We start from the raw sequence: 19927 nt of genomic DNA, 5'->3' as shown, positions 1-19927 counted from the left end.
TTTGGAGAGGATGCAGAGAAGGTTTACGAAGATGTTGCCTGGTATGGAAGGTGCTAGCTATGAAGAGAGGTTGAGTAGGTTAGGATTGTTTTCATTAGAAAAAAGGAGATTGAGGGGGGACCTGATTGAGGTTTACAAAATCATGAAGGGTATAGACAGGGTGGATAGAGACAAGCTTTTGCCCAGGGTAAAGGATTCAATAACGAGGGGTCATGCTTTCAAGGTGAGAGGTGGAAAGTTTAAGGGGGATGCACGCAGCAAGTACCTCACACAGAGGGTGGTGGGTGTCTGGAACGCGTTGCCAGCAGAGGTGGTAGAGGCAGACACGTTAGATTCATTTAAGATGTGTCTGGTCAGATGCATGAGTAGGTGGGGAGCAGAGGGATACAAATGCTTAGGAATTGGGCAACAGGTTTAGTCAGTGGATTTGGATCGGCTCAGGCTTGGAGGGCTGAAGGGCCTGTTCTTGGGCTGTAAACTTTCTTTGTTCTTCCACCAACTGAGATTAGATTAGATTCTCTACACTATGGAAACAGGCCATTTGGCCCAACAAGTCCACACTGACCCTCTGAAGAGTAACCCACCCAGACCCATCCCTTATCCAAATTTACCCCTGACTCCTGCACCTCACACTATGGGCAATTTAGCATGGCCAATTCACCTCACCTGCACATCTTTGTGACTGTGGGAGGAAACCGAAGAATCCAGGGGAAACCCACGCAGACACAGGGAGAATGTGCACACTCCACACAGACAGTTACTCAAGGCTGGAATTGAATCTGAGTCCCTGGCGCTCTGAGGCAGCAGTGCTAACCACTGAGCCACCGTGCCAGCCATAAAGGATTCATTTCCATGAAAGACTCTCCTTGAACCTCTGCCTTTGTGTGAGGTGTGGTGACCCTCAGATTAAACCATCACCTGTCATCTCCGTCCGTAGTGAGCGACAGCCCGATGTGATTATGGCAACTTTCTGTGATGCTGACCTGTTGCTGGGTGAGCTGCTGTTTAATGTCATTGTTGTCGACAGCAATGTCCTTCTGAGCCTCTAGATGCTGATCCACTTCATCCATCCAACTTTGTAGCATCTTCCTTAACTCACTGAACTGCAAAGACAAGCATCACAGGGTCAAACAGTCCAATTCTCAACAAGAATGGGGGCAGGGTTAACACAGAATCATAGAATTGATATGATGCAGGAGGGGGCCATTTGGTCCATCCAATCTGCACTGCAAACCGCATTAGCCAGTTACAATCTCATCATTGTGAGGCAGGTCGTGCCTCACAAACCTTATTGAATTCTTTGAAAAGGTGACGAAGGAGGTTGATGAGGGGAAAGCGGTAGATGTGGTATATATGGATTTTAGTAAGGCGTTTGATAAGGTTCCCCATGGTAGGCTACTGCAGAAAATACGGAGATATGGCATTGAGGGTGAGTTGGAGGTTTGGATTAGGAATTGGCTGGATGGAAGAAGACAGAGGGTAGTAGTTGATGGCAAAGTTTCTTCATGGAGTGCCGTCACTAGCGGTGTTCCGCAAGGATCTGTTTTGGGACCATTGCTGTTTGTCATTTTTATAAATGACCTGGAAGAGGGGTTAGAAGGTTGGGTGAGCAAGTTTGCGGATGATACGAAAGTCGGAGGAGTTGTTGACAGTGAGGAAGGATGTGGCAGGTTACAGCAGGATATAGAGAAGCTGCAGAGCTGGGCAGAAAGGTGGCAAATGGAATTCAATGTAGCTAAGTGTGAGGTGATTCACTTTGGGAAGAATAACAAAAAGATGGGGTACTGGGCTAATGGTCGGATACTTGGTAGTGTGGATGAGCAGAGGGATCTTGGTGTCCATGTACACAGATCTCTGAAAGTTGCCACCCAGGTAAATAGTGCAGTGAGGAAGGCATATGGCGTACTGGCTTTTATTGGTAGAGGAATTGAGTTCCGGAGTCCTGAGGTCATGATGCAGTTGTATAAGACTCTGGTGCGGCCGCATCTGGAATATTGAGTGCAGTTTTGGTCGCCATACTATAGGAAGGATGTGGAGGCACTGGAACGGGTGCAGAGGAGGTTTACCAGGATGTTGCCTGGTATGGAAGGAAGATCGTATGAGGAAAGACTGAGACACTTGGGGCTGTTTTCATTAGAGAAAAGAAGGTTTAGGGGTGACTTGATTGAGGTGTACAAGATGATTAGGGGGTTAGATAGGGTTGACAGTGTGAACCTTTTCCCGCGTATGGAGTCGGGTATTACAAGGGGGCATAGCTTTAAATTAAGGGGGGGTAGATATAGGACTGAAGTTAGGGGTAGGTTCTTCACTCAGCGAGTCGTAAGTTCATGGAATGCCCTGCCAGTAGCAGTGGTGGACTCTCCCTCTTTATGGGCATTTAAGCGGGCATTGGATAGGTATATGGAGGATAGTGGGTTAGTATAGGTTAGGTGGGCTTGGATCGGCGCAACATCGAGGGCCAAAGGGCCTGTACTGCGCTGTATTCTTCTATGTTCTATGTTCTATCATGTTATCACTGCCATAGTACTTAGTGCAGCTTCCATTCCCACTCAGTCTGGGGTTTGTGAGAAATGATCTGAGTTTCACAGAGGATGAGAGCATTCTCCAGCCTGATGTTAAAGGGAATATGATGATATTTATGAAGTGCACTGTAAGCTCTGTGTCTGTTTTTTTTTTCCCTGCCTTTAAAAACAGAGCCACAAGGATCAAAAAAATCTGTTGTTAGTCACAGAAATTTACCCAGAGCTGCTGCATCATTTCACAGTGAGGAATTTGCTTCCTCATCTTGTCAACTGTGTGTTTTGAGGTGATGGGATCCTGCAGTGTACAGCCAATCAGGAGCTAGAGAGTTGTTCACAAGTGAGACCTATGGATCCCAGCTAACGGAGCGGGTTGGCCCTAGAAACAAGTTACAGGCTCACTGACACAGAGAGAGAGAGAGAGAGAGAGACATACACACACAAACAGGAGGGTATGCTGTTCTCCCCAGCAGAAGCTGCCTCTTCTCTGCAGTAGAAAAAAACTCCAGTCAAATTAACTGGTTACTTTTCCTGCAGCAGTTGCTGTGACTTTTAAATTGATAAACAGATTGGTCAGGTGGACAGATCAGTGACAGATGGAATTTATTCTGTTAAAGGCCAATTTTGAGGGTATTAGGCAAGAACTTTCGAAAGCTGATTGGAGGCTGGAAAATGGGAAGCCTTCAGAAATGAGATAACAAGAATCCAGAGAAAGTATATTCCTGTCAGGGTGAAAGGGAAAGCTGGTAACTATAGGGAATGCTGGATGACTAAAGAAATTGAGGGTTTGGTTAAGAAAAAGAAGGAAGCATATGTCAGGTATAAACAGGATAGATCGAGTGAATCCTTAGAAGAGTATAAAGGCAGTAGGAGTATACTTATGAGGGAAATCAGGAGGGCAAAAAGGGGACATGAGATAGCTTTGACAAATAGAATTAAGGAGAATCCAAAGGGTTTTTACAAATACATTAAGGACAAAAGGGTAACTAGGAAGAGAATAGGGCCCCTCAAAGATCAGCAAGGCAGCCTTTGTGTGGAGCCACAGAAAATGGGGGAGATACTAAATGAATATTTTGCATCAGTATTTACTGTGGAAAAGGATATGGAAGATATAGACTGTAGGGAAATAGATGGTGACATCTTGCAAAATGTCCAGATATACAGAGGAGGAAGTGCTGGATGTCTTGAAACGGTTAAAGGTGGATAAATCCCAGGACCTGATCAGGTGCACCCGAGAACTGTGTGGGAAGCCAGAGAAGTGATTGCTGGGCCTTTTGCTGAGATATTTGTATCATCGATAGTCACAGGTGAGGTGCCGGAAGACTGGAGGTTGGCTAACGTGGTGCCACTGTTTAAGAAGGGTGGTAAGGACAATCCAGGGAACTATAGACCGGTGAGCCTGATGTTGGTGGTGGGCAAGTTGTTGGAGGGAATCCTGAGGGACAGGATGTACATGTATTTGGAAAGGCAAGGATTGATTAGGGATAGGAGAAAGTGAGGACGCAGATGCTAGGGATCAGAGCTTAAAAATGTGTTGCTGGAAAAGCGCAGCAGGTCAGGCAGCATCCAAGGAGAAGGAGAATCGACGTTTCGGCATAAGCCTGAAGAAGGGCTTATGCCTGAAACGTCGATTCTCCTTCTCCTTTGATGCTGCCTGACCTGCTGCGCTTTTCCAGCAACTAATTAGGGATAGTCAACATGGCTTTGTCTGTGGAAAATCATGTCTCACAAACTTGATTGAGTTTTTTGAAGAACTAACAAAGAAGATTGATGAGGGCAGAGCAGTAGATGTGATCTATATGGACCTCAGTAAGGCATTCGACAAGGTTCCCCATGGGACACTGGTTAGCAAGGTTCGATCTCATAGAATACAAGGAGAACTAGCCATTTGGATACAGAACTGGCTCAAAGGTAGAAGACAGAGGGTGGTGGTGGAGAGTTGTTTTTCAGACTGGTGGCCTGTGACCAGTGGAGTGCTACAAGGATCGGTGCTGGGCCCTCTACTTTTTGTCATTTACATAAATGATTTGGATGCGAGCATAAGAGGTACAGTTAGTAAGTTTGCAGATGACACCAAAATTGGAGGTGTAGTGGACAGCGAAGAGGGTTACCTCAGATTACAACAGGATCTGGACCAGATGGGCCAATGGGCTGAGAAGTGGCAGATGGAGTTTAATTCAGATAAATGTGAGGTGCTGCATTTTGGGAAAGCAAATCTTAGCAGGATTTATACACTTAATGGTAAGGTCCTAGGGAGTGTTGCTCAACAAAGAGACCTTGGAGTGCAGGTTCATAGCTCCTTGAAAGTGAAGTCGCAGGTAGATAGGATAGTGAAGAAGGCGTTTGGTATGCTTTCCTTTATTGGTCAGAGTATTGAGTACAGGAGTTGGGAGGTCATGTTGCGGCTGTACAGGACATTGGTTAGGCCACTGTTGGAATATTGCGTGTAATTCTGGTCTCCTTCCTATCGGAAAGATGTTGTGAAACTTGAAAGGGTTCAGAAAAGATTTACAAGGATGTTGCCAGGGTTGGAGGATCTGAGCTACAGGGAGAGGCTGAACAGGCTGGGGCTGTTTTCCCTGGAGCGTCAGAGGCTGAGGGGTGACTTTATAGAGGTTTATAAAATCGTGAGGGGCATGGATAGGATAAATAGACAAAGTATTTTCCCTGGGGTCGGGGAGTCCAGAACTAGAGGGCATAGGTTTAGGGTGAGAAGGGAAAGATATAAAAGAGACCTAAGGGGCAACGTTTTCACGCAGAGGGTGGTATGTGTATGGAATGAGCTGCCAGAGGAAGTGGTGGAGGCTGGTACAATTGCAACATTTAAGAGGCATTTGGATGGGTATATGAATAGGAAGGGTTTGGAGGGATATGGGCCGAGTGCTGGCAGGTGGGAACTAGATTGGGTTGGGATGTCTGGTCGGCATGGACAGGTTGGACCGAAGGGTCTGTTTCCGTGCTGTACATCACTATGACTATAAAAGTGAAGTGATGCACTTGGAAGAAGGAACAAGCGAAGGGAGTACTCAGTGAATGGCAGGACACTAGGAAACTCAGAGGGATCATACAGTCAGAATCCTACAGCATGGAGACAGGCCTTTTGGTCCAAATGGATCCATGCCGACCAAAACATCCATCCACGCTAGCCCCATTTCCCTGCACTTGGCCCTGATGAAGGGCTTCTGCCTGATTCTCCTGCTCCTTGGATGCTGCCTGACCGGCTGTGCTTTTCCAGCACCACACACTTCGACTCTGACTCCAGCATCTACAGTCCTCACTTTCTCCATATCCTTGTAAACCTTTCCTATCCATGTCTATGTCCAAATGCCTTTTAAATGTTATTAATGTACCCGCCTCAACCACTTCCTCTGGCACCCTCTGTGTAAAAACAGTTGTCCCTTGGGTTGCCTTTTATTCTTTCCCCTCTCACCTTAAACTGATGCCCTCTAGTCCTCGATTCCCCAACCCTGGGAAAAAGACTGAGTGCATTCACCCTATCCCGGCCTTTCATGATCTTATACATCTCTATAATGTTCCCCCCTCAGTCTCCTACGCTCGAAAGGAAAATGTCCTAGCTTGTCCAACCTCTCCCTAAAACTCAGACCATGGAGTCCAGACAATATCCTTGTAAATTTCTTCTGCGTTCTTTCTAGATTAGTAACGTCCTTCCTACAACAAGGTGACCAAAGCTGAACGCAATACTCCAAGCGTGGTCTCACCAACATCCTGGATAACAGCAACATAACTTCCCAACTTCTATACTCAATGACCTGACTGATAAGAGCCAGTCTACCAAAAGCCTTCATCATTGCCCTGTCAACCTGGGACACCACTTTCAGAGAACTGTGAACCTGAACTCCAAGGTCCCTCTGTTCCATGACATTCCTTAAGGCCCTACCATTCACCGTGAAATTCCTACCTTGATTTGACTTTCCAAAATGCAAGACCTCACACTTATCTACATTTGCCGAGAGGTGCGAGGGAGGAACGAAGGACTTCTGGGGAGTTTTTAAGTGGGTGAGATCTAAACCTGAGACCCTACACCATAGGAGAAAGTGAGGACTGCAGATGCTGGATATCAGAGCTGAAAAATGTGTTGCTGGAAAAGCGCAGCAGGTCAGGCAGCATCCAGGGAACAGGAGAATCGACGTTTCGGGCATGAGCCCTTCTTGCTGAAGAACGTCGATTCTCCTGCTCCTTGGATGCTGCCTGACCTGCTGCGCTTTTCCAGCAACACATTTTCAACCCTACACCATAGGGCCTCCCTCCTACCCACCTCCTCTAACCTTACTAAGAGTCTGTAAACTAGGTAAGTTTTCAGGTTTCTCTTTTTTTTTCCTTCTTTTCCTTTGTTTAGTTCTGCGCGGGCTTTCAGAATATCGGGATATGGATGTCAGGGTAGTTGCGTGCTCCTCCTGCAGAATGTGGCAGGTGAGGGACATTTGCGGGAAGTGCACCCAACTCCAGCTCCTCGAAAACTGAGTTGGGGAACTGGAGCTGGAGCTGGATGAACTATGGATCATCCGGGAGTCTGAGGGGGAAATTGAGAGGATGGACAGGGAAGTGATCACTCCCCAGATACAAGATAAGGACAGCTGGATTACTGTCACGGGGACGAAAGGGAACCGATGGTCAGAGCAGAGATCCCCTGTGGCCGTTCCCCTCAGCAATAAGTATACCGTTTTGGATACTGCTGGTGGAGTCAGCCTGCCAGGGGTAAGCCATGGTTGTCAGGTCTCTGGCACTGAGCCTGGCACTGTGGCTCAGAAGGGAAGGGTGGGAAATAGAAAAGCGCTAGTAATAGGGGACTCAATAGTTAGACGGATTGACAGGAGATTTTGTGGTCAGGAACGGGACTCCCGGAAGGTACGTTGCCTCCCTGGTGCCAAGGTCCGGGATGTCGCCGATCGGGTCTACAAGATTCTAAAGGGGGAGAGGGAGCAGCCAGAAATCGTGGTACATATCGGCACCAATGATACAGCCAGGAAAGGGATTGAGGATCTGAAAAGTGACTACAGAGCGTTAGGTTGGAAGCTGAAGAGCAGGACGAGTAGAGTGGTGATCTCAGGATTGCTACCGGTGCCACAAGATAGTGAGATGAGGAACAGTCAGCAAATGTAGCTTAACACGTGGCTGTGAGGCTGGTGCAGGAGGGAGGGCTTCAGATACCTAGACCATTGGGATACCTTCTGGGGAAGGTGGGACCTGTACATGAAGGACGGGTTGCACCTGAACTGGAGGGGCACAAATGTCCTGGGTGGGAGATTTGCTCGTGCGATTCGGAAGGGTTTAAACTAGTTTGGCAGCGGGGTGGGAATTGGAGCCACATGTCTGAGAGGGGGTCAGTTGCAGACAGGACAGTGGTAGGATGTAGTGAATCTATCGGGAAGGTTTCTCACGCAATGAAACAAAGGGATCGTTAAAGTGTGTCTGCTTTAACTCAAGGAGTATCAGAAGAAAGAATGATAAACTTAGAGCATGGATCAGTACATGGGGCTATGATGTTGGGGGCATAATGGAGACATGGGTTTGGAATTTCAGAAATCGGTTGGCTGACAGAAGGCAGAGAGTGGTTGTAGATGAAAAGTATTCTGCCTGGAGGTCAGTGTTGAATGGGGTCTCGCAGGGTTCTCTGCTCTTTGTAGTTTTTATAAATGACTTGGATGAGGAGGTTGAGGGGTGGGTTAGTAATTTTGCAGATGACACAAAGGTTGGAGGTATCATCGATAGTATCGAGGGCTACTGCAGGCTGCAGCGAGACATAGACGGGATGCAGAGCTGGGCTGAGAAATGGCAGATGGAGTTCAACCTGGATAAATGTGAAGTGATGCATTTTGGAAGGTTGAACTCGAATGCTGAATATAGGATTAAAGACAGGATTCTTGGCAGTGTGGAGGAACAGAGGGATCTGGGTGTGCAAGTACATAGATCCCTCAAAGTTGCCACCCAAGTGGATAGGGTTGTTTAGAAAGCATATGGTGTTTTGGCTTTCATTAACAGGGTTTAAGAGCCGTGAGGTTTTGCTACAGCTCTACGAGTCCCTGGTGAGACCACACTTGGAATATTGTGTCCAGTTCTGGTCGCCCTACTATAAGAAAGATACAGGCTTTGGAGAGGGTGGAAAGAAGGTTTAGCAGGATGCTGCCTGGACTGGAGGGCTTGTCTTATGAAGAAAGGTTGACAAAGCTCTGACTTTTCTCTCTGGAGGAAGAGAGCAGACCTGATCGAGGTGTACAAAATAATAAGAGGAATAGATAGAGTCAATAGCCAGAGACTTTCCCCCAGGGCAGGATTGACTGGTGCGAGAAGTCATAGCTTGAAGATATTAGGAGAAAGTTATAGAGGTGATGTCAGAGGTAGGTTCTTTACGCAGAGAGTTGTGAATGCATGGAATGTGTTGCCAGCGGTGGTGGTGGAAGCAGAGTCATTGGGGACATTTAAGCGAGTGCTGGACATGCACATGGATAGCAGTGAGGTGACGGGTGCGTAGGTTAAGTTACTATATTTTACATTAGGATTAATCCTCGGCACAACATCGTGGGCCAAAGGAAATGTTCTGTGCTGTACTTTTCTATGTTCGATGATCCTGAGTGCACCCAGCTCCAGCTCCCCCTCACGGTCTCCCAGGAGCTGCAGCTGGGTGCACTTCCCACACACGTGTAGTCATCAGGGATGATGGAAGTTAACCTGAGCTCCCACATCCTGCAGGAGGAACGTGTGACTGCCCTAAGTGCCATCTTAAAGTCTAAAAAGGAAAGTGAAAGGACTTTCCCTGAGCTTACCTGCACTTATTGCTGATCTGCTGCTGGCTGAACCCTCTCAAGCCAGGGCCTTACTTCTTATTCTACTACCAACAGTTTTGGAATAGCACATCTCTCTACCCCTCTGCTTTTTTTTGGTTCGAGGAGGAAGGAAACACTACAGTGTATTACCTGTTGGGCATGTTTTCTGGCCTCCTGGAGAGACTGCTCTCGTTGGCTGGTACACTGTGTAAGTTTTGCCCATTTCTCCCGTACGGTGCCCATCACGTTCTGAATGAGACAGCGATGCTGCTTGCTGCTGCAATCCCTCAGAGGCTCTGAGCATTGTTCCAGGGTGTTCAGCTGTGCAGAGTGCAAGGCTACATCACTGCTGAACCGCTACAGAGAGAGAGAGAGAGAGATGGCAGCCATTACACACACAACTGCATCGCTACCCAATCCATGTACCCGATTTCTGTACCTAATCCCCACACTCACTATCTAGATTAGATTAGATTCCCTACAGCGTGGAAACAGGCCCTTCAGCCCAACAAGTCCACACCGACCCTCTGAACAGTAACCCACCCAGACCCATTTCCCTCTGGCTAATGCAGCTAACACTGTGGGCAATTTAGCCTGGTCAATTCACCTGGCCTGGGAGAAAATTGGAGCACCCGGAGGAAACCCACACAGACACAGGGAGAACGTGCACACTCCACATAGACAGTCACCTGAGGCTGAAATAGAACCGGGTCCCTGGGGCTGTGAGGCAGCAGTGCTAACCACTGAGCCACAGTGCCACTCCACCTGATCCCTGCACCCGATCCCTGCACTCACTGTACCTGATCACTGCCTCTAAGATAGTGACTGTTCAGGCGCCAGTGTCCTGTTAACCCATGTGGTACAAAGAAAGAGCACACGGTGTTGGGGGATAATATATTAGCATGGAGAGAGGATTGGCTAACTACAAGAAAACGGAGAGTGGGGATAAGATGGAATCTCCAGGATAGCAACCTGTAAATAGTGGAGTCCCACAGGGTCAGTGCTCAGCCCACAATTATTTCTAATCTGTATGAAGACAGAGGTAAATGTGCACTCACAAAGTCTGTGAGTGACACAAGATTAGGTGGGAAGGTAAGCGATGAGGATAACACATGGTTTGTGGACAGATATAGACAGGTTAAACGAATGGGAACCGTGTAGCAGATGGGGCATAATGTGGTGAAATGTGAGCTTATGCACTTTGGCAGGAAAAATAGAGGAGTTGAATATTATTTAAAGACTGGAGGAAGTTGCTTCATCAAGGGAGTTGAGAGTCCTTGTGCATATATTACACAAAGCCAGCATTCTAGTTCAGTGGCTAATAGAGAAAGTGAATGGAGTGTTGTCCTTTAATACTGAACCCACCCCAGGGTGATTCTGTGCCATCAGATAACACTTGGCCACAGTGTGATGGGGAGGTGGAATGGACTGTGTTTCTCCCAGGACAGGTCACCTGGTGATCCTGGATCTGTATTGTGATGGACTCCTGGATCAGACTCGGAGCTGGAGCCTTATTCAACACGTTCATGGCATCTTCTATCCAGCCAATCAGCTCCTGGGCGTTGCTATGGAATTGAGTCTCCAAGGTTACTCGTTCAGATAGTCTCACCTGGCAATTTAAACCAATCAAAACACAGTTTATATATGATCAATTCTTTCATGGTCAACCTAACAGAAAGGGTAATCAGGGAGAGACAGGAATAGGAAGACAGGGTGGGGGTTGTGGAGGATTGGCAGAGTTATACAGTATAGAAACAAGCCCTTCAGCCCACTGTGCCAAGTTAACCAACCAACACTAATCCCATTACCTGCACTTGGTCCAGAGCCTACTACACCCTGGCATGTTAAACTCTCATCCAGATAGTTCTTCAATGTTGTGAGAGTACCTGCCTCCACCACCCTCTCAGTCAGCACGGTCCATATATCCACCACCCTCTCAGTCAGCATGGTCCATATATCCACCACCCTCTCAGTCAGCACGGTTCATATACCCACCGCCCTCTCAGTCAGCATGGTCCATATATCTACCACCCTCTCAGTCAGCACGGTCCATATATCCACCACCCTCTCAGTCAGCACGGTCCATATATCCACCACCCTCTCAGTCAGCACGGTCCATATATCCACCACCCTCTCAGTCAGCACGGACCATATATCCACCACCCTCTCAGTCAGCACGGTCCATGTATCCACCACCCTCTCAGTCAGCACGGTCCATATATCCACCACCCTCTCAGTCAGCACGGACCATATATCCACCACCCTCTCAGTCAGCACGGTCCATATATCCACCACCCTCTCAGTCAGCACGGACCATATATCCACCGCCCTCTCAGTCAGCACGGACCATATATCCACCGGCCTCTCAGTCAGCACGGTCCATATATCCACCGCCCTCTCAGTCAGCACGGTTCATATATCCACCACCCTCTCAGTCAGCATGGTCCATATATCCACCACCCTCTCAGACAGCACGGTCCATATATCCACCACCCTTTCAGTCAGCACGGACCATATATCCACCACCCTTTCAGTCAGCACGGACCATATATCCACCACCCTCTCAGTCAGCACGGTCCATATATCCACCACCCTCTCAGTCAGCATGGTCCATATATCCACCACCCTCTCAGACAGCACGGTCCATAAATCCACCACCCTCTCAGTCAGCATGGTCCATATATCCACCACCCTCTCAGTCAGCATGGTCCATATAGCCACCACCCTCTCAGTCAGCACGGTCCATATATCCACTACCCTCTCAGTCAGCACGGTCCATATATCCACCACCCTCTCAGTCAGCACGGTCCATATATCCACCACCCTCTCAGTCAGCACGGTTCATATATCCACCACCCTCTCAGTCAGCACGGACCATATATCCACTACCCTCTCAGTCAGCACGGTCCATATATCCACCACCCTCTCAGTCAGCACGGTTCATATATCCACCACCCTCTCAGACAGCACGGACCATATATCCACCACCCTCTCAGTCAGCACGGTCCATATATCCACCGCCCTCTCAGTCAGCACGGTCCATATATCCACCACCCTCTCAGTCAGCACGGTCCATATATCCACCGCCCTCTCAGTCAGCACGGACCATATACCCACCACCCTCTCAGTCAGCACGGACCATATATCCACCACCCTCTCAGTCAGCATGGTCCATATATCCACTACCCTCTCAGTCAGCACGGTCCATATATCCACTACCCTCTCAGTCAGCACGGTCCATATATCCACCACCCTCTCAGTCAGCATGGTCCATATATCCACCACCCTCTCAGTCAGCACGGTCCATATATCCACTACCCTCTCAGTCAGCATGGTCCATATATCCACCACCCTCTCAGTCAGCACGGTCCATATATCCACCACCCTCTCAGACAGCACGGTCCATATATCCACCACCCTCTCAGTCAGCATGGTCCATATATCCACCACCCTCTCAGTCAGCACGGTCCATATATCCACTACCCTCTCAGTCAGCACGGTCCATATATCCACCACCCTCTCAGTCAGCACGGTCCATATATCCACCACCCTCTCAGTCAGCACGGTTCATATATCCACCACCCTCTCAGTCAGCACGGTCCATATATCCACCACCCTCTCAGTCAGTACGGTCCATATATCCACTACCCTCTCAGTCAGCACGGTCCATATATCCACTACCCTCTCAGTCAGCACGGTCCATATATCCACCACCCTCTGGGTGAGAACATTCTTTTTCAGATCTCCTCATAACCACTTCCTCCTCACCTTAAACTGTTGCCCTCTGCTCTTTGACACATCTGCAATGGGGAAAAGGTTTTCACAATTATAATGCCTCAATGCTGCCCCTCAGCCTCCTCTGCTCCAAGGAGAACAGTCCCAGTCTATCCAGTCTCCCCTCATAACTGAGGCTTTCCATCCCAGGCAACATGCTGATGAAAATTCTACACCCTCTCCAGTCCTTCTGATATGTGGCCATCAGAAGGAGTTTTTGATCTGTGCCCTAAGCAAATGCGTTTTAAAATTGTAAGCAGACTTCCCTGCTCCAACACTCTACACCCCAGTTAATGAAAGCAAGCAACCCACATGCCTTCGCCATACTGTCCCCCTGTGCTGACACTTTCAGAAAAATCAAAAATACAGACTTGTAACCAAAGTCCCTTTGTTCCTCAGTGCTCCCCAGGGAGCTACTATTCATCCTTCCCTTATTATATCTTCCAAAATTTGTTGCCTCACACTTCTCAGGATAAAATTCCATCTGCCAATGCTCTGCCCAATTTACCAGCTGATTAATATCAGACTGTTGCCTGAGACCTAGGAGAAAGTGAGGGGTGCAGATGCTGGAGATCAGAGTCGAGAGTGTGGCGCTGGAAAAGCACGGCAGGTCGGACAGCATCCGAAATGGCATTCTGCTGAAGGGCGGCACTGTGGCTCAGTGGTTAGCACTGCTGCCTCACAGTGCCAGGGACACAGGTTCGATTCCAGCCTCAGGTGACTGACTGTGTGGAGTTTGCACATTCTCCCCGTGTCTGCGTGGGTTTCCTCCGGGTGCTCTGGTTTCCTCCCACAATCCAAAGACATGTAGGTTGGATCAATTGACCATGATAAATTGCCCATAGTGTCAGGGGCAAATAGGGGAATGGGTTTGGGTGGGTTACTCTTTGGACGGTCAGTGTGGACTTGTTGGACTGAAGGGCCTGTTTCCACACTAGGGATTTTAATTCACACTCTTCAACTGTAGCCTGAGACCATCCTCCTCACTATCAACGACACCCATCAATTTTCCAGTCATCTGCATACTTACTAATTATACCATCCACATTTACATCCAAGTGGTTAATGTACATAGCAAAGAGCAAGAGTCCCAGCACTGATCCCTGTTGTAGACCACTGGTCACAGGCTTCCAATTAAAATCAGCCCTCCGCCATCACCCTTTGCCTCCTGTTTGTAAATCAGTTTTGGATCCAGTTTGGCAGCTTGCATTGAATTTACACCCTAGAATGTGGTGCTTGCTGGAACATTGAGTAAGTCCAGAAGAACGAGGGCGGCACGGTGGCACAGTGGTTAGCCTCGCAGCGCCAGAGACCCGGGTTCAATTCCCGCCTCAGGCGACTGACTGTGTGGAGTTTGCACATTCTCCCCGTGTCTGCGTGGGTTTCCTCCGGGTGCTCCGGTTTCCTCCCACAGTCCAAAGATGTGCAGGGTCAGGTGAATTGGCCATGCTAAATTGCCCGTAGTGTTAGGTAAGGGGTAAATGTAGGGGTATGGGTGGGTTACGCTTCGGCGGGTCGGTGTGGACTTGTTGGGCCGAAGGGCCTGTTTCCACACTGTAAAGTAATCTAAACGAGGAGCAGAAGTAGGCCATCTGACCCTTTGAGCCTGCTCCACCATTCAATAAGATCATGGGTGATGTTTTGATAGCCTCAGCTCCACTTACCCACCCACTCACCAGAACCCTTGATTCCTTTACTGTTCAAAAATCTATCCAGCTAGGGAATTCCACAGCTTCACAACCCTCTGGGTGAAGAAATCTGCTCCCTCTAATCTTGAGGCTGTGCCCTCTTGTCCTAGTTTCACCTGCCAGTGGAAACATCTTCTCTACTTCCATCTTATCGATTCCCTTCATTATTTTATGTTTCTATCAGATTCCCCCTCATTCTCCTGAATTCCAATGAATATAATCCCAGTCTACTCAGTCTCTCCTCATAAACCAACCCCCTCAACTCCAGAATAAACCTAGTGAACCTCCTCTGCAGCCCTTTGAGTGCCAGGAGGAGATAGACAGATAGATTTTTAATGAGTAAAGGTTGAGAGGTTAAGGAGAGTGGGCAGGAAGGTGTGGTTGGGATTGAGATGAGACCAGCCATGATCATATTAAATCATGGAGCAGGCTCGAGGGGCTGAATGGCCTCCTGCTCCAATGTTCATTGAAACATAGAAAATAGAAGAAGGACGAGGCCATTTGACCCCTCAAGCCGACTCTGCCATTCAATATGATCATAGCTGATTATCAAATACAGCTATGTCCCTGTCCCTGATTCCTCCCATACCCTTTGATCACTTTAGTACCATGAACTATATCTAACTGCTTCATGAAAATATTCAATCTGTTATGGATTAGGCCAGACCACTCAAAACATTCTTAAGCAGGCAACCCAGACCATTACTTTGTAATTTGTTTAGGTCCTGGAGTAAGTTAGCTAGGTTGACTACTAGGCTTTAAAGCAGACAAAAGTTTATTCACAAAATTACACAATGCAACACAAAGAACAGAATAAAGAACCCCTACAGAACTCAGTCTATCCAAACTAGACTTAATTATGCTGTTCCGAATATACACAACAGTCCCAATAAGCAAACTCCCTTTAAAACCCAGTATAAATGGAACACATGCTTACAGGTTGAAGTTAGAAGGGTAGAAGGAGAGAGAGGTTTTGCAGCCTGTTCATACAGTCCACAGCTAAAGTTCAAACTAACTCTGGACTGAACTGCTCAGCTACAGAGCTGACCACTCCCCTTTCATTATACAGGTCACTGCTAAAACATGACCACTTTGGCCTGAAGTCTCATCTGTTTACATAGAAACAAAAGGGCTCTCAACATCCTTTTCATCTCTGTACCAAACTAGTCACCTTGGAACTGGGGGAGTTTTCTGACCCTTCTGAAAGAATCCAAGGACACAGTATCCTTGAGAAAAGGACCAGCTTTGTGACAAGTATTTTAAATTCAATCACTTTCTGTGGCAGAGACTTCCACAGGCTTCCCACTCTCTGGGTGAAGAAAGTGGGAGATGGGGTGTAATGAGAGAGATAGAGGAGGGAGGTGTGGGGTGGAGATAAAAGGGGAGGGGAAGAATGAGAGAGAGGGAAAGGGCAGGGGTGGAGAGAGCAGGAAAAAGGGAGACGGTGCGGGGGGAGGGGGGGAGGGGGGGGGAGGGGGGGGACCTATTTGAGAGCAGAGGGATACAGATGCTTAGGAATTGGGCGACAGGTTTAGACAATACATTTGGATCGGCTCAGGCTTGGAGGGCCGAAGGGCCTGTTCCTGGGCTGCATGTTTTCTTTGTTCAGATGATGGTGCTGTCTCATTAAAGCAAGACAACTGGCATAGCTTATCCTGAGGGTCACCGTGTTTTAGGCTGGGGGAGAGATTGAGAAGGAGTCCTTCATGGTACCCTCAGCCAGTGCAGGAATTGAACCCATGCTGTTGGCGTTATTCTGCATTGCAAGCCATTCAGCCAATCAACTGAACTAACCAACTCCATATTACTGTTAACCAACTGAGCTAACCAACCCCATATTGCTGTTAACCAACTGAGCTAACCAACTCCATATTGCTGTTAACCAACTGAGCTAACCAACCCCATATTACTGTTAACCAACTGAGCTAACCAACCCCATATTGCTGTTAACCAACTGAACTAACCAACTCCATATTACTGTTAACCAACTGAGCTAACCAACTCCATATTACTGTTAACCAACTGAGCTAACCAACTCCATATTGCTGTTAACCAGTGACTGAATAGCTAATATATCAATTGTCCAGTGCCTTCAGTAAAGAGTTCAACTAATCTGGAACCAAGGAGATCAGAGAATGTGGAAGAAACCCATCACTCAGGGCCTGTGGAGTGGTCCCATGGGCCTGTGTTTGCCCAGTATTCTCCACACTTTAGATTAGATTATTTACAGTGTGGAAACAGGCCCTTCGGCCCAACAAGTCCACACCGACCTGCCGAAGTGTAACCCACCCAGACCCATTCCCCTACATTTACCCCTTCACCTAACACTAGGGGCAATTTAGTCTCGTCAATTCACTTAACCTGCGCATTTTTGGACTGTGGGAGGAAACCCACCCAGACACGGGGAGAATGTGCAAACTCCACACGGACAGTTGCCTGAGGCGGGAATTGAACCCGGGTCTCTGGTGCTGTGAGGCAGCAGTGCTAACCACGGTGCCACGGTTCCACTCCACTTGTATGTGTCTCTGTGAATGTGTATGCTGGGATTTGGTGAAGGGGCTTGGAGTTTCACCTGTTTCTCTTAGCCAGTTTCCCACCTCTGCTCTGAACCATCTGTATTCCTCTTGGTCAGCAATTTTGTATTCTACCTGACACCTGCCATAATCCCAGTATTTTTTTCTTTATCTGAATTTCCATCTCCTTTGTCATCCCAGGATCTGTGGAGTTGTTGGTCCTATCTTTCCCATGTAACTGTACACAGCATCTGTTGTTTGAAATTTCTTTACTGTACATGGTTTTCCCATGTTACACTCCAACTGCCAGATTCTTGCCCACTTACTTAACCTCTCTATATCTGTCTGAAACCTCCTGACATCTTTTTCACAAAATGCCTTCCTTGAGGTTCCAGCACAGACCCACAGATTCCACTCACCAACCCTGCCCATCAAATAAAGAGCCATTTATATATACTCTCTGTTTTCTGCAGCAGCCAATCTGCAATCTCTGCCCAATGTTACCCCTTCACCATGTGTTTCTATTCTGCATATTCTCCTCATCTCTCTCTCTCTGATTATCATGACATACACATTCTCTCGATCTCACTCAGAAAGCAATATCCTCTTACTTTCCTTTCCTGCATTTTCAGATGAACTGCGTTCCACTTGTGCTGTAGTGTGTGGAGCCTGTGCTCTGTCTTTGATCCCTTTGAACCTCTGCAGTCATTGAGGAATTGTTCCATCATTGTGTAAACACTGTCATATGCGCACTGTTTGGATTCTACCTCTTTGTACAGTTCCTGTGAAGAACAAGTCACTGAGAGTGAACAGCACATTTTGGTAAACAGTGTACACCACTGGGAAATAAAATGCTGTGTCAGTAAAAGAGACATAAACCTTGAATTGCCACAATCAGTTCACCCGACTTAACCTAGGAAAGGAAAGCTGGTATTTCTGCATAGTTTAGATTAGATTCTCTACAGTGTGGAAACAGGCCCTTCAGCCCAAACAGTCCACTCTGACCCTCCAAAGAGTAACCCACCCAGACCCATTTCCCTCTGACTAATGCACCTAACACTATTGGCCAATTCACCCTGACCGGCACAACTTTGGACTGTGGGAGGAAACCGGAGCACCCAGAGGAATCCCACGCAGACACGGGGAGAATGTGCAAACTCCACACAGACAGTCACCCTAGACTGGAATCGAACCTGGGACCCTGGTGCTGTGAGTTAGTACAGTTAGTGGGTGATTCTGATCCCAGAATAGAATTGTTGAATTTTCTGTCCCATCAAATGTAACCAGTGTGACACTCTGTCCCAACCAGTTTTAGAATCTTCATCCCAAAACTCTTGGGGCAAGAAACTCCTCAACAGAATCATTTATTATTTAATGTGGGTTGTTTTCAATACATCACTATTTATTTCCCCAAGTTCTCTAGCCTTTTTTCCACAATAAAAACCTGAGGTGAAACATTCATTTAGTACCTCACCCATCTCCTGTGGTTCCACACATAGATGACCTGGTTGATCTTTAAGGAGCCCTATTCTCTCCCGAATACTTTTGCTCTTAATGTACTTGTGGAATCTCTTTGGATTATCTGGAATTATCCTTATCTGCCAAGGTCATCTCATATCCCCTTTTAGCCCTCCTGATTCCTGAAGTAACTCCACAGAGACTGGTATCCTGTGACCAAGCCCCCCTTTATTTACACAGGCAGAATCCTGGACACTGATCCAGCTCCCTCAGAGCCCACTCTCAGAGTGAACAGGATGTCTGACACTGCTGTGTATATCTGCCAGCCAGGGCTCCCCGATTGGACCAAATTAACAACCCCAGTCAGGGAAGTCACATTCTATGATGTTCACACAGCTGACCTTGTTACAGTCACTACAATTTCACTGTTAAGAATGCCCCTCACCCCTTATACTCTTCAAGAGATTCGCTTGATCCCAGTTGTATATATCTAACATGCGCCTCCTTTTTATTCCTGACCAGAGCCTCAATATCTTAGTTCATCAATTGTTCCCTACTTGTATCAGCCTTACCCATCTTCTCTAACAGGAACATAATGCCTCTGAACTCTTGTTAGCACACTTGAAAACCTCCCACCTGCCAGTTGTCTCTTTACCTGTGAACAGTCTACTCCAATCAACTTTTAAAAATTCCTCAAGATTAGACTGGTGCTGGAAAAGCACAGCAGGCCAGACAGCATCCCAGGAGCAGGAAAATCGACATTTTGGGCAGGAGCCTTTCATCAGGAATGACCTGATTTTTGAAAATTCCTGTCTAATGTCATCAAAATATGTCTTACTCCAACTAAAAACTTTTACTTTTAGATAAGGCTTATCTTTTTCCATAACTATTTTATAACTATAGAATTATGATTGTTTTTCCCAAAGTGCTCCCCTACTAACACTTCAGTCACTTTTCCTATTTCCCAAGAGAAGGGCAGGTTTTGCTTCTTCTGTAGTAGGTACATCTACAGGTTGATAAAGAAAAATTTCTTGAACGTGTTTAACAAATTCCTCATCATCCGAGCCCTTAACGTTCTGGCAGTTCCAGTCAGTGTTTGGAAAGTTAAAATCCCCTACTATTACAACCTTATTACTTTTACATATCTGAGGTCTCCCTACATATTTGCTCCTTAGTTTCCCACTGACTATTAG

At 47.3% G+C, this 19927-nt stretch overlaps 2 protein-coding genes across 5 annotated transcripts in view; both read right to left on the bottom strand.

The window, feature by feature from the left end:
- Positions 1 to 1076, bottom strand: part of LOC148146823 (microtubule-actin cross-linking factor 1, isoforms 6/7-like) — a 179281-nt gene extending 178205 nt beyond the window's left edge. For all 4 annotated transcript variants that reach the window (XM_087996923.1, XM_087996925.1, XM_087996924.1 and 1 more), the window contains exon 1: positions 984 to 1076. In XM_087996923.1, the coding sequence (XP_087853049.1) occupies positions 984 to 1070 (87 nt within the window). In that variant the 5' untranslated portion in view covers positions 1071 to 1076. The remainder of the gene's footprint in view (positions 1 to 983) is intronic.
- A 1645-nt stretch (positions 1077 to 2721) lies between these two features.
- Positions 2722 to 19927, bottom strand: part of LOC148146822 (microtubule-actin cross-linking factor 1, isoforms 6/7-like) — a 32259-nt gene continuing 15053 nt past the window's right edge. Inside the window, exons 3-6 of the mRNA XM_087996942.1 lie at positions 17888 to 18058; positions 10755 to 10910; positions 9452 to 9658; positions 2722 to 2817 (exon numbers count right to left, since the gene is read on the bottom strand). Coding sequence (XP_087853068.1) covers positions 2722 to 2817; positions 9452 to 9658; positions 10755 to 10910; positions 17888 to 18058 — 630 coding nt within the window. The remainder of the gene's footprint in view (positions 2818 to 9451; positions 9659 to 10754; positions 10911 to 17887; positions 18059 to 19927) is intronic.

Source organism: Chiloscyllium plagiosum, unplaced genomic scaffold, assembly GCF_037043375.1.
Source record: "Chiloscyllium plagiosum isolate Xiang-an unplaced genomic scaffold, Cpla_swu_hap1 HiC_scaffold_19, whole genome shotgun sequence".
Classification (NCBI taxonomy): Eukaryota; Metazoa; Chordata; class Chondrichthyes; order Orectolobiformes; family Hemiscylliidae; genus Chiloscyllium; species Chiloscyllium plagiosum.
Note: the sequence above shows the minus strand (reverse complement) of the source record. Positions and strands in the feature narration are given on the sequence as shown.